General features: G+C 42.6%; 1 protein-coding gene across 3 annotated transcripts in view; it reads left to right on the top strand.

Moving 5' to 3' along the window:
• The first annotated feature begins 16 nt into the window (after positions 1 to 16).
• Positions 17 to 14,799, top strand: part of IL20RA (interleukin 20 receptor subunit alpha) — a 34,869-nt gene continuing 20,086 nt past the window's right edge. The window contains exons 1-2 of one of the 3 annotated variants that reach the window (XM_081829074.1): positions 96 to 246; positions 9,745 to 9,811. Coding sequence is in view for 2 of the 3 variants with exons in the window: in XM_081829072.1 (XP_081685198.1) it covers positions 114 to 246 (133 nt within the window). In the remaining variant the exon portion in view is untranslated. Of the gene's footprint in view, positions 247 to 9,744; positions 9,812 to 14,799 lie in introns of all 3 variants that reach the window. The other 2 variants (XM_081829072.1, XM_081829073.1) reach the window with 2 other exon arrangements.

The following is a 14,799-nucleotide window of genomic DNA, read 5'->3' as shown; positions in this document are numbered from 1 at the left end:
AGCGCCGCGCGACGCCCTAGCGGAGGGCCCGGGGCGCCGCGGAAGGGCGCGCGGCTCGAAGGGGCGGGACGCGGTGGGACGCCCTCCGAGATGTGACCCGACTCCCGCAGCCCATGTGGGCCCGGCGACCCCCCGCGGGAGCGGCGGCCAGAGCGGCCCAGGCGCCCGGCCGCCGGGCCCTGCGGCTGCTGCTGCTGCCGCCGCTGCTGCTGCTGCTGCTGGCGGCCGCGCCGTCGGGACGCGCAGGTAGGTGGGTGGCGGCCGGGCCGCCTGGTGCGGGACGGGGACGTGACGGGGCCCGGCCCGCCGACTGCTCAGCGCCGCCGGGGTCCGTCCCGCGGGTTTCGGGGTCGTGCGCCGAGCGGGAGGCGCGGGGGTCGGCGCCGGGAGCCCCGGGAGAAACTTGAGCGCGCCTCTCGCCTCTCGCGCGCCTGCGGCTGCGTCAAGTTCGCAGGACTGAGAGCTTCACTCTTCCCGCTGCGGGGCGTGCAATGAGGTAGAGGAAGGGTGACAGGGGTCGCTCTGAGTGGAACCGGCAGCTCGGCACTTGCGATTGGCGACAGCGACCGTGCGCGGCGCCCTCGCCCGCACCGACCCGCCGCCCTTTAACAGGGACCAACCCGCGGCGGGCGGTGACGGTTGCGCTTGCTTGAAAATACCGGACTCCGGGGGAAGGGTCTGCTCGGAAAGAACAGGGTCCAGAAAGAGGCAGCGTTTCTAAACTAAGATCGCCTCTCTTGAGCACGTCATTGTTTTTCCTTTGCAGTTAAGACCGTGTACAGATATGTGCTCTTTGATTTTTCGGAAATAACAAAACTTTTAACTGATTTATGACATAAGGTAACTGAAATTTGCTTTGCTGTGTTAAGTTTAAATTCTACCAACTGGCATCCAGTAAGCCAGGATGATTCATTAGCCTGATTTCTTTTTTTCTTCTGCATTTTCTGGTATATGAGAAAAAGATTTTTTTTTTTAAAGCAAGATATTGGGGATTTTTTTTTTTTTTAAACTAAAACCAGCAAAGCTTCCCAGAATACTGTATTTTGTAGGGACGTGGTTCAGGCTTTTATGACTTTTAACCCAGAGCTGAACAACAGTGAATACAGAAAGAAAGTTGTCCTCTAAAGTGCAGTGTTCTTAGTAGTCAAAGGAAAAGTTGTTTACGTTTGATACAGTTAGTGTGGAAGCAACCCAGTGCCCATGATAGATGAGTGGATAAACAAGATGCGATACCCACGCTCACACCCGGGACAGGAATACTACTCAGCTGTAGAAAAGAATGGGATCTCGCCATTTGCCATATGGGTGGACCTAGAGAGTATTATGCTAAGTGAAAGAAGTCAGGCAGAAAAAAACAAATGCCATATGATTTCACTTTCACGTACGGAATCTAAAAAAGAAAACAAATGAATAAACAAACGAAAAGCAGAAACAGATCCATAAATAGTGAGACCAAACTCATGGTTGCCAGAGGGAGAAGGGTGGGAAATGGGCAAACCATTGAAGGGGAGTGGGAGAGACAACTTCTTAATAGAGAGTGATTTCTATCTCAATGGGTCAGCCACACTATCTGCTAAACAATGTGGGCTTTCTAAGGGTTAGATGGCATTGCCACTCTTGGGTAGGGTACTACTTTAATTTTTCGAACGTTTTAGCACAAATATTCAGTCACCAAACTTAGTATTTGGATCAGGCTGTATAAACCAAACATTCAAAGAGAAGGGAAAAACAAAACTCAACGTAGCATCAACATTCTAGGAAAATATTGATATTTAATTTCAGGTAAGCTTTTAACGTTATTCAGAACATCTGTGATGTTCCCTCAAGACAGGCATGACACCCACATTCACTTTCATTCTCTAAACTCCCGGGACAGAAGTTTCACCAGCAAGTTTATCCCTGTTGCATATCAAACTCTGCCCTGTTGGCCCATTTCCATGCTTATTCTTCAATGAAGGTAAGGAACTGTGGTCAGCATTAGATAAACAAGCATCCAAAGCCAATAAGAGAGAGTGGGAGAAGATGACTTCCCAAGGTCATGTTCTCCTTTCCTCAAGCCTTTCAGAGGTATCCATTGCTGTAAAATAATTCTGAACTCGCCTGCAAGGTTTTTTGTGGACCACAGTCTAAATATTACTACTACATCTATGCTTATTAGAACTAATTTACTATAATTAACACAGTGAAGGTATTTGTTCAAATGTCTCTTCTTTGATATCAACACAGCAGCGTTTGGGTATTCTATTTCACTGAGTAATTATTTGTATACACACAGATGGTTCCAGTGAACTAATTAAGTTACCTTCATTATTTCTTTAACTTTTAATTTTGAAATAATGTGAAGCTCACAGAAAAGTTTCAGGAACTGTAGGCTTTCCTTTCACTGAGTAATTATTTGTACAGACACAGATGGTTCCAGTGAACTAATTAAGTTACCTTCATTATTTCTTTAACTTTTAATTTTGAAATAATTTGAAGCTTACAGAAAAGTTTCAGGAACTGTAGGCTTTCTGTAAATCCCTTAGCTGGTTTCTCCCAAGTTTAACATCTTACATAACTATTGTACAATGTTCAGAACCAGGGCATTAACATTGCTATAATATACTCACCAAACTATAGACCTTGCTCAGATTTCAGCCATTTTTCCACTTAAGGCTCTTTTTCTGTTCCAGGATCCCGCTTTACATTTAGCTGTCATGCCTCCCTTGTCTCCACCAGTCTATGACAGTGCCTCAGCCTGTTTTTGCTTTCATGTTCTTGACCCTTTGGGGTGTCATCTCTTCTTAGAATGTCCCTCAATTTGGGTTCATTTGATGTTTCTTCATGATGAGAGTGAGGTTATTCCTTTTGAGCAAACTATGTTGTCTTTCTCAGTGCATCATAGCAAAGGATTTATGATATCAATATGTCTTGTTCATGCTGATGTTAACCTTGATCGCTTGGTTAAGGTGGTGTCTGCAGGGATTTTCATTGTGTAGTTACTATTACTTTGGAGCAGACACAAGGTCATTTCTTTTCTTTTTTTTTTTTTTTAAAGATTTTATTTATTTATTTGAGACAGAGAGAATGAGAGACAGAGCATGAGAGGGAGGAGGGTCAGAGGGAGAAGCAGACTCCCCGCCGAGCAGGGAGCCCGATGCGGGACTCGATCCCGGGACTCCAGGATCATGACCTGAGCCGAAGGCAGTCGCTTAACCAACTGAGCCACCCAGGCGCCCACAAGGTCATTTCTTGTACATTTGCATGGCTTCCACATTTATCAGCTAGAGGTGCATCCTCAGCCTGTCTAGAGAGCATCATGTATCCCAGATCCAACCGTGTGGCATAGGATCACCAGCCTCTCTCTTCAGAATGTGTGTACCTACTGCCTGTAATAATTATTTATTGAGCTTCCTATAGAACAAACCCAGGAAAGGCAGTATTCACTCTCCAACTAAGGAGATTCGTTACCTCTGGGAGGCGGCGTGGTATAGGAACAATGAGGTAGGGCTGAGGAGGGACTGACAGTTTTCTGTACCTTTGGTACGGCTCTGACTGGTAGAGCCTTAGGTAAGACATATATTTCCCATTTAAGCATAAACTTTGGACAAAGGAATAGGCAGATGGAATGATTCATGTTATAAAATGAATATGTTAGGATAAGCATTTCAACATAAAACATTAACTATTTTTATAATATTTTATTTTTTTAAAGATTTTTAAATTTATTTCAGAGAGAGAGCATGGGAGCGGGGATGGGGTGGGGGGAGCAGAGGGAGAGGGACAAGCTGACTCTGCGCTGATCCCGGGGCTCGATGTGGGGCTCGATTCCACGACCCTGAGATCATGACCTGAGCCGAAATCAAGAGTCAGACGCTAAGCTGACTGAGCCGCCCAGGTGCCCCTATAGTATTTTAAATAAATAAAACTGCATATCCGTGTGTTGCCTTTGTTAGTGCTTGGCATAGTACTTTTCACAAAATAATACTCAGTAAATTTGCAGGTTTTTGCTTAAAAACACCTTTCATTACACATGTGATGTTTTTAAAATGATTTTCTATTTGCATCTTTTTCTTCTTTGTACAGTTTTACCAGGTATCATTGACACATTTATCTCCACGATAATTTAAAAAAATAGACATCTGAGAATCCGCTGCAGCTTAATGTAGCATATATTTTAATGAGTAAAATCATTTTATCCATCTTATTAACATTACACTTATGCTATGAGTGTGATATTCTGAAAGAGTTCTGATTTTTCTTGGTCCATATTTATGATTATTTGACACAAAAGCTGATACCAGAAAAATGAATTAAATCTTTATAGTCAATTCCAAGATATGTCAATTACTTATAAAATTGGAGAACAAGAAAATTTTAGGGAAGAATTGCCAACTGGAGACATTAAAATTAAATACATCCTCTACTTTAGTTTTCAGAATTCCTTTGGAAATAGAAACCTGGGGTTGACAGGACATTATTAAAGTCCCATCCAAGTGCTTCTCGTATGAATCTCCTCTGAAGCATTACTTCCAGATCATTACCTGTCTGTTTGAGCACCTGTCATCACGAGACACTCACTGCCTGGCACCCAAGGCAGGATGTCCTGTCATTGCAGACTTCCAACTATTACAGTGTCCTTCCACGTAATGAGCTAAGCTCTTACTCTCTTGCATCTTCACCCACAGTTGGTCCTTGCAGAACCATGCAGAACAGGCTGTGCAGATAACCAAACGCACCATCTGTGTCTTCTCCTCTCTCAGCTAACCACCTTCCCAGTTATGTCATGTCAGCCTCTCGCTCCTGGTCTTTCTAGCATGTGTGTGTTCCAGTGTGTCTGCAAGCTCCCACGCTGCCTCCCTGTAGGTCATGATGAGATGGCTGGTCTACTAACATTTCAAGCACTACACCTGGCCTGTTTGTCCTTAAATGATTCAGCGTCAAGTTCTCAGTGAACATAGGGTCCCTGATGCCTGAAAGCACTGCCCTCCTTTTCTTTGTTGTCCTCTCCTAAGAGACACAGACTCTGAACCCTCATTTCAACTCAGGCTTTCATATTAAGACAATTTCACTTTGTGGAGGTAGTTTTCTTTCCGTTTGCTTCTCGAAGGATAAAGGATGGAAGTATGGCATAATGTTTTATCTAGAGCTTGGGTCTGTGATGCAATTAAGGATACTCTTTTCTGGAAAAAAAATTTCCTGATTATCTATTCAACGCTAGTTCTGTTTTTGGACTGTGGTGGTCACTGTGTTGCACATTGAGCCACAGAATGGCTCCCATACAGCCACTGGCTCTAATTTCCATACTTTTTCCTATACAGACTTGTCAGTAAGTTGTCCTCATGCTTCTCGATCTCAACATGTATGCTCTTCATCCAGGGTCCTCAAAGTTCCAGCCCATACAGTTGCGTTTGTATTTTGGGGATAGGAGGTTTTTTTGGCAACTTCATTGTCCTAGTTAAAGCGTTTGTTTACATTATTTCCCCCATTTAAATTTTCTCCTTCTCAACTTTGCAGATATTTTGCCTCTTGCGTCAATCCCTTCATATTTACTTTCTGGAGATTCGGCAGCCTTTAAAGCATTCATTGTTCTCCTCAGTAAACACCGTGTTCATTTTTGAGGAAAGATACAAGCAAGCAAAAGACACCTCCTGTATCAGTTTTCTGAGGCCGCCGTAACACAGTACCACGAAGTGGGTAGCTTAAAAATAACATCAATTTATTATCTCACGGTTCTGGAAGCTAGAAGCCTGAAATTAAGATATTGGCAGGGTTGACTCCTTTTTTTTTTTTTTAAAGATTTTATTTATTTATTTGAGAGAGAGAGCATGAGAAGGGAGAAGGTCAGAGGGAGAAGCAGACTCCCCGCCGAGCAGGGAGCCCGATGCGGGACTCGATCCCAGGACTCCGGGATCATGACCTGAGCCGAAGGCAGTCACTTAACCACTGAGCCACCCAGGTGCCCCCAGGGTTCACTCCTTTTGAGGGCTGTGAGGGAGCATCTGTGCATGCCTCTCTCCTAGCTTCTGGTGGTTGCTGGCAATCTTTGGCAACCCTTGGTTTGTTGATCTTCATTCCAATTCTCTGCCTTCACATGGTGCTCTCCCTGTCTCTTCACATTATCTTCCCTCTGTGCATGTCTCTCTTTGTGTCTGAATTTCCCCCTTTTATAAGGACGTCAGTCATATTGGATTAGGACCCACCCTAGTGACCTCTTTTTAACTGATTACCTCTCTAAAGACGCTATACCTAATTAAGGTTACTTTATGAGGTACTGGGGGTTAGGATTTCAACATACTTCTTTTGGGAGGCACAATTGAATTCATAACACCTACCATACCCTCACAGGCCCATAGGGCAGGATCCATGAGCTTGGCTTCTAAAGTGGAGAAAAGCTACCTTTTCAGCCCCATGTGGTGGCTCTCCTCCTCAGCATGTTTATAGTCTATGTCCATTGTCAAAGGGCAACTTTCATAGAAGTGTCATGCCTGAAAGTCTCTCCTGAGAATGTTGAGGGCGGAGATGAGGTCTTCTCTTGTAATTTCCATAATATGAACATAAGAGAGACTATTGGGTAATATATTGAAATATGGAATTACTATTTTGTAAACCTAAAACTCATATAATGTTATAGGTCAATTCTAGCTCAATAAAAAAAGGCGGGGGGAGAGCCATCAATGGTGTGTAATAAAGACAGTACAGTTTAAATTTCTTCAGCAGAGGGGCTCACTCTCCTCAGACCCCTACCTCCTGCCTCGGCTTATATGAGGGGCACTTTCACTGCAAAATCCTTGCTCTTGCTCCAGCAAGGACCATTTTCATACTTAAGGCTAACTATCATTCCAATTCCAAGCCAGCCTTCCTCCTCCATTTTAGATTAAAATATGTGTGTTGCAAAAAGTCCACTAAATTATCTACTAAATGCTCTACTTCGTTATTTTAAAAATTAGCTTATAATTTCTAAGTGTAAAATAGAATATCACATGCATTTCAGGAGCAAATAGCTTAGGGGAATAAGGTATTCGAGGTGATCAGATTTAATGAAGAAGAATTACCTTAACACACCATGCATCCATTTTGAGTTTTCAGAAGTTAACATATACCTTGACACAATGTGATTTGAGCACTTTTCATTCATTCAATGTCATTCACTCATATCCATCAGGAACAGTTGTAGGTATTGAGGTGAACATGAAAACAAGGTCTCTTTCTTCACAGAGCTTTTAGTCACAGACAGGTAATTACGTTAGAGTATAAATGCTAGAACTGAGAAAAACACGCTTCTTTAGAAGCACAGAACAAGGTAACCAATCAAATCTAGAAGGCAGCCAGGGCTTCCTATAAAAAGGGTCCTCTAAACTGAGACTCATAAGAGTTGCTGGTATGTGTGTGTGTGTGTGTGTGTGTGTGTATATATATAATTTGGTATTAGATATATATAAAATTTTATATATATCACTTCACATTCTCCCTATTTGAGGAGAAAAGATGCATTATACAAGCAATGAGGTATCGAAGTTAAATGTCTTGCTATGAATAAATACTTCCAATGCTTTTAGGAAAAAAACATAAATTTAATAAATAGTTATAGGTAGGCTGTCATCCCTATTATGTAAAACAATTATAACTTAATATAAATTCTGCTCTTTTTCATTTCAAATATTAGCAGGAAAATACAGGCATACTTCATTTTATTGCACTTTGTCAACATGGCATTTTTCACAAATTGAAGATTTGTGGCAAGCCTGCATCAAGCAGCTAGATCTATCAGCGCCATTGTCCTCAGCAGCATTTGCTCACTTTCTGTCTTTGTATCACAGTTTGGTAATTCTCGCAATATTTCAAACTTTTTCATCATTATTATATTTGTTCTGGTTATCAGTGATCTGTGATCGGTGATTATGAACTTGCAGAAGGCTCAGAGGATGGTTAGCAGTTTTTAGCAATAAAGTATTTTTTAATTAAGTTATGTACATTGGTTTCTCAGACATAATGCTGTTGCACATTTAACAGACAACAGTATAATGTAAACATAACTTTTGTATTCACTGGGAAACCACAACATTCATCCGACTCACTTTGTTGTGATGGTGACTTAAGTACAGTGGCCAGGGACCAAGCCTGCAGGGTCACCAAGGTACACCTGTGAAGCCAAATCCTGCTCTAAGCACATTCTCTCTATAAATTACCAGGTAGTTAATATTCCTTTTTCACACCTACAGTTCTTTCTTATAAAACTACAAATCAGCAAACAAAACGTGGGCAGGAGTAAGGAGCTTGGTAGCTATAGGACAGCCTGACTTCATGGTCATTGGCAGCCTCGAATCACTGTGGTCTGCAGCTTTTTGCAATACGGAATCAAACTACACACACGGTTATCAAAAGGCACAATTGTTACAGCTGTGGTTTTGCAAGATAAGGCTGGTGTCCTAGGTGCTATTTCCCACTTCCTTAATCAACACAGCCCTTTGAAGGCTCTGTTGGCTTTAGTGAGCAAGAGCAAAGGGAATGTCTTAATTGATCCATTCTCTCAGTTGTCCCTGGAGAAGTTTCAAGGCTGGTACAATGCCCATTGCCCAGCGCAGCAATGCCCTTGACTCGTCTTTGTGCATGGCCTCTTCATTGTTGCTCTGCTTTTCTAATAACCCGTGCTTTTTTACATCTTTGTGGCAGTTAAGGACCTAAAAGAGCTGATCTTCAGTGTGGCCCAGGCAGAATGTGGGACTTCTGTTCATCTTATTGCATGCAGTTACCCAACTTCATCAAGGCATAGTTCAACCCCAGAGAGGTCTGATCGTAGTCCTGGTCACCCTCAAAAACATCAAAGCTTCTACTTTCACTCTAGAGGAGAGTTAGCCCACTGAAAATCACATTTACCTTTCTGACAGTGTTTTTTTTGTTTGTTTGTTTTAAAGATTTTATTTATTTATTTTTTAGAGAGCGAGCGAGAGAGAAACAGCATGAGAGGGGAGAGGGTCAGAGGGAGAAGCAGGCTCCCCGCCGAGCCGGGAGCCCAATGTGGGACTCGATCCCAGGACCCTGGGATCATGACCTGAGCCGAAGGCAGACGCTTAACCGACTGAGCCACCCAGGCACCCTCTGACAGTGTTGTTTTTTTTTTTTTTAAAGATTTTATTTATTTATTCATGAGAGACAGAGAGAGAGAGGCAGAGGGAGAAGCAGGCTCCCAAGGAGCAGGAAGCCCGATGCGGGACTCGATCCCAGGACCCTGAGATCATGACCTGAGCCGAAGGCAAACGCTTAACCATCTGAGCCACCCAGGTGCCCTCTGACAGTGTTTTTGATGGCTACTCTACACTTCCATTTTGGTCTTGTCCAACTGGAAAATCTGAGATTACAACGGTGATCACACCATCAACTTCATTTACCTCAAAATGCCAGTCCACAATGAACAAGAAGCAAATACTATTAATGACTTCCAAATCGCCCCTAAATAATTACTTCCCAGTTCCTTTCCACTAAATAATTATTTTTAAAACTCTCTTACTTTTTCTATTAATTATTTTCTCACATTTTTGTTTTGTTAACTTTCTCTCTGAAAATTTCAAGTGATAGAGATATGAATAAAAAAATGGCTTTGCGGGGCGCCTGGGTGGCTCAGTCATTAAGCGTCTGACCTACAACTGATTTTCTAACAGTGGGGCTGACATATACAAGTTAATAATGGTGTCTTCAAAATAGACCTTTTAGGAGGTGATGCACAAAAATCTCACCGTGATGTATTTCTTAAACTCCTTTTTTCAGAGTTCCAAGTAGAGCCTGCACATGTTGGTCAGAATAGCCCATTAAGCGGCAAACCTTCATCTTGGAGGTATGATTTAATTTTCAAAGTATTCCAAGCCATTTCCAACAAACTTGGGTAATCAAGCTGGGAAATCAGGCTATGGTTGGGCAAAAACAAGGTGTGGCTGTAAAAAAAAAGAGATGGAATTTCTTGCATGTTTATAAGCTACCTCTGATAACAATTATAGCTGAAAGGAAGCATGCCCCAAATGCCATGAGCTGAGCAGTACCATAGGAATAATTATAAACCCTCCCCTGGGAACCACATGGAAGATGCACCCTCTCTTTGATGGGTAAACTCCAATATATTTCTTTTAAAAAGTAGTCTCGACTTTAAGGTCTTGCTTGCTACTAGGTACCAACGGCAATAGTCAAAAACATGTTTAAGCACATAAATTTATTTGTTGAGGTGTGGCTATAAAGAAATAGCGCTGCTTTTTCTGTATGACTCATGCATCACTCATCCACATAAATGTTCACATTCCTGGCAGGGAAAGCATATATTGATGGATTGTGTCCCAGATTCAAACAATATCTGCTGGCTCCATGCGAGCAGCAGAGCCTTCTGTGTGTTTCTGGCTTCTGCTGCCCCCTAGTGCCTATCAGTTTCTTTTTCTAGCACACAGTAGGTGCCCAGTAACTATGTTGAAGGAATGATGTGGCTGTGTACAGTTCCACCAGGAAAAGCTTCAATGAAGAAGAAATACTTGGGTTTTCCTCATTGCATTTCTTCTATCTCTCCTTAGAATCAATCATCTATCACATGCAAAATTTATAATGATCATACAATCCCTTCTTCCCACAACAGTGTTCTTTGGAGCATTTCCTAAAGGCGGTAGGTGAGTATCCTACTGTAGGAGCCCTGTCAATAGTCAGAACACTTGGCCTCAGTCAGGTATCCTCCAAATGGTTGAATAACCATGGCCAAATCATGCAGCTTCTCTGGGGCTCTATCGATTCATCTGTAAAGTGAGAATAGTAACTATGGAGAACACTAAGTGAACAATGATTGAGCTCTTCCTTTGTGCCAGGCACTGTTCCAGGAGGTCTATGTAAAGAATCTTATTTAATCATCCCATCAATCCTATGGAGCACGTAGTATTGTTTTATTTTACAAAGAGGAAATTGAGGTACAAAGGTTAAGTAACCGACTTGAGGGCACATGGCTATGCTAAGTGGTAGGGCAGGGAGTGGGCTCCAGTGTGGCTCTGGAACTCTTGTTCTTAGAGCTTCTCTCTGACCTACTGACATAAACAATTACTAGAAGCCAGAGAGGGAGGGCAGATGGCAGCCCTGTGTGAGGGACAGTATCATTAGAGAGAACATTGAGGCAGCCCACACATCCAGCAGTGAGTGGGCCAAGAGAGAGTAGAGAAATAACTGTGGAGATGGAGGTTCGGAGAAGACCATCGAGTTTACAGGAACTAATGTTAACGCCAACCCATGCTCTCTCCTTTATAGAACACAGCTGTGTATCTTTTCTTTGGCCTCAGTCAGGTATCCTCCTGACTCAGGTAAATAGTTCCTGAATAACATTGTAAGGGCTGTTTTTAGATGACTAGTTTTTAAGGGTCCTTGATATATAATTAGAGAAAAGAGGAGAAAGAGGAGTTAATATTTTTCAAGAGAACTAGTTTACAACCTGAGACAAAAGAAAATCTGCTTTTCCTTTCAGCATGATGAAGTTAGAACAAGACCAAAGATAATCAGTCTAAAGGCAGCAATACCATTTGGCTCTCATTTGGTGGTTACAATGAGTTGTGTACAGCTCGTGCTTTCTGAAATTGGTTCATTACCCTCTGGTGCTTTTTGTTAACTCTTTTAACCTCCCTTCCCACAATAAAGAGCTGATACAATCATATTAAGGTATTTTCCTATTTCAAAAGACACTTGGCAATATGTAGCAGCCACTTGCCATGCATGGGCTACTGTTCCTTCATTAAAAAGCATCTGTTGAGTGTGTACAATGTAAGTTGACCCAGGTGGTTTCAAGATACCAAGATTTGGCAGTTTAGGCAGTTCCCACCCCCATTCAATCTTCATGTGTATCTGGATCCTGCCCTGCCTTCATGATTTATGTGAGCCCCACCAGCCCCTGGTTAGTTCAGTTCAAAAGCATTTATTTGCCTCGTGCTGGGGATACAAAGACTATAAAACATGGAGCCCAATGTCCAACGGCTCAGAACCTGGTGATTCCTTAACTCTGCTCTAGCTTCAGAAAGACAGAAGGGGCAAGGGGCTGGAAACGTTCTCTGGGTAAGGTTGGGCAGGGTTTCCTCTATGCCAAGGTTCCCTAGTTAGTCATGAGCTTGAGAAACTTGAAGGGCCCCACAGGGGAAGTCACCAGACGTGGACACATTTGACTGTTGAGCCTCTTACAGCCTGGTTGTTTTCCTCACTGGTGGATGAACATACAGTCCATAATAGGAAAATCAACTTGCCTCAGCACTCAAAGACAGAGGTTTGGGTAACCTCAAGACTGATTACCCTGACCCTTCGTGAGTTCACTCTGAAAACCTCACCACTTTTTATGGGCGTACATTAGGCACTAATTTATCCATGAGCTTTTCCCACAGTGTAATGAAATGGAAATGTCTTTGACTGTCAGGCATATAAGTAAAACTGCAACATTCTTAGAAGATGTAGTATTAGCTTTGAGGCCACTAGGAAAATGTTGCACACCATTTTGCTACACCTGGAGATCCGTATTTATGCAAGGTAACTCTTGGAACGAATGTAGTAGCCACATTTTATAATATTCCACCAATGAAGTTGTTACAGATTTACCCATTTCAAATGTCATTTATCTGTTCTCTTCCTACTAAAAAGACCCAAGAACAGAGACAGGACTTTCTCCTTATGGTGTATAACATAAATGAGGTTGAGCTAGAAACTTCCCCAAAGGCCAAGATATTACAAAAGGAAAATAAACACTGAGAGCAGACACAAATCTGAATGATGTGGCTTACAGATAGAGCTAACCAATCATTAGTTGGAAGTTCATTAAGTAGACACCTCCTTACTGACCTTTCACAGCTTTGATAATGCAGAGGCCATCTTAAATAACCACAATTCAAGGGGCACCATTAAGTATCCCTCCATTGCTCAAAGTCCATACCTGGTCAGGGAAGCTGAAAAGGAGCCCAGAGTTCCCACCCCTTTTTGAGGTCTGCTGAGTTCCATCTTCTCTTCAAAGACCAGCCTCTTATCCAGATGACTGTCATCAAGAATGCCCCCCACCCCGCACTTTAGTGGAGACCATGCATACCCTACGTAACATCACAGCATCATCACGTCATTAAAATAGTCCGAGCCAGTATTCACACATGGATACGCACACGGAGGAATGAGGGGTCTTTTAGTTCCAAGAGATGCTTTAGGAGGAGGGCACCAAAATCGTAAAGGCACAGAACAGTGGAACAAGTTAGGGTATCACAGGTAGTTTGGTGTGTCTGGTGAATATGGTGCATTTGGCAGAATTGCAAAAGGAAAGGTCAGACCAGACCATGTTCCAAACTAAAGTTGTAATCCTACAGCATTCCCAGAAATAAAACTCTGTGTGCCAATCCAACAGCTCTATGATTTAGGATGTGAAATGGATGGACTACCAGAGAATCAGAGCTGTCCTTTCGGGCCATAAATCTATGGGAACAAAAATGCTTTTGTTACTCATAAGTTGGCACATGACTCCTGACATCGATGTGGGTGTGACATATTTTCACTTCAGTTTTGAATAAATTATCTTATCGGTACTGGCAGGTTAGAAAAATGACTTATCTCAATTTAAATGTTTACTCAGGAGTGTCTTCTTTTATGCTTTCCGAACTTGAAACAAACATAATGCCTAAAACCTTCACAAAGGTTTAAGAAACACGAGAAAATACTAGTTATCAACTGTCTTTAAGTGTGCTATTTCTTCTCCTTAAAAAAAAGTGCTAATTCTATTTTCTAAGACTCCTTTGCATCATCAAAACAGATAAAAGGGCGAGTATTCCTTGATAAATCTTCCTCTGTTAGCTTTCATAATATAGGAATTCTGCTGCTGAGACTCTTGCTTTGCCTCATCAGGAGGCCCTGTTGTTTCTACTTTGAAAACAGAGCTGCGAGCTGCCCACCCATCTCCATATCCACAGCCGGCATCGGGGTGCAAGCCCATCCTTCCTCGCTAGGAGTGCTGTAATTATGGTCCTGCTGGTCTCTCCAGTTCTATTTCTGCCCCCATCCAATCTTTCTCCCCTCAGTAATGAATTAATCTATTCGAAATATAAATAGGCTCATGGCATCCCCTATTTAAAGGTCTTCAATACTTTCGCACTGAATTTCAAATGGAATCCAGATTCCCTCCCAGGGCTTATAGAGATGGGGACTCCAGCTCTATGTACTTCTTCAATTTCTTCTTGGCCACTCTCCTCTTCCTCACTTTTTTTTTTTTTTTTCCAAACACACTGGCCTTTTGACAGTTCCAAGGAAATGTCTTTTTGGATGAGATTTTTTTTTCCATCTCAGGGGTCTTTGCCTGGAACACTGCCCTCCCACCCCAAGCTGACGCCTAACACCCTATCTGAGTAGGTTCTGTGGCCCACTGCTCCAACCTTATTCCCTTTCATAGCCTAATCACCAAATTTATAAGTACATGTTTGTTTATTTTTTTACTTGTTAACGATGTCCCTCTTCCTCCTGGTCTGGGAACTCCAGAAGGGCAGGAACTCAGCTGTATTCATCATTAGATATCTATATAGCAGCACCTACATTCATTTCCTGGAGCTGCCTTCACAAAGTACCACAGGCTGAGTGGCTTAAAGCAAAAGAAATTTATTTTCTTCTAGTTCTGGAGGCTGGAAGTACAAAATCCAAGTGTTGGCAGGACTGTGCTCCCTCTGAAGCCTCTAGAGGAGCTACTTCCTTGCTTCTTCCAACTTCTGGGAGTCCCAGGCATTCCTTGGCTTGTAGGGAATCCAATCCCCCATTTTCAAATAGCATTTTTCCTGTGTCACTGTGTCTTCATCTGGCCATCTT

This window comes from Leptonychotes weddellii, chromosome 8 (genome assembly GCF_054177405.1).
Source record: "Leptonychotes weddellii isolate Sample4059 chromosome 8, ASM5417740v2, whole genome shotgun sequence".
Classification (NCBI taxonomy): Eukaryota; Metazoa; Chordata; class Mammalia; order Carnivora; family Phocidae; genus Leptonychotes; species Leptonychotes weddellii.
This window is presented reverse-complemented; position numbering and strand designations above follow the sequence as displayed.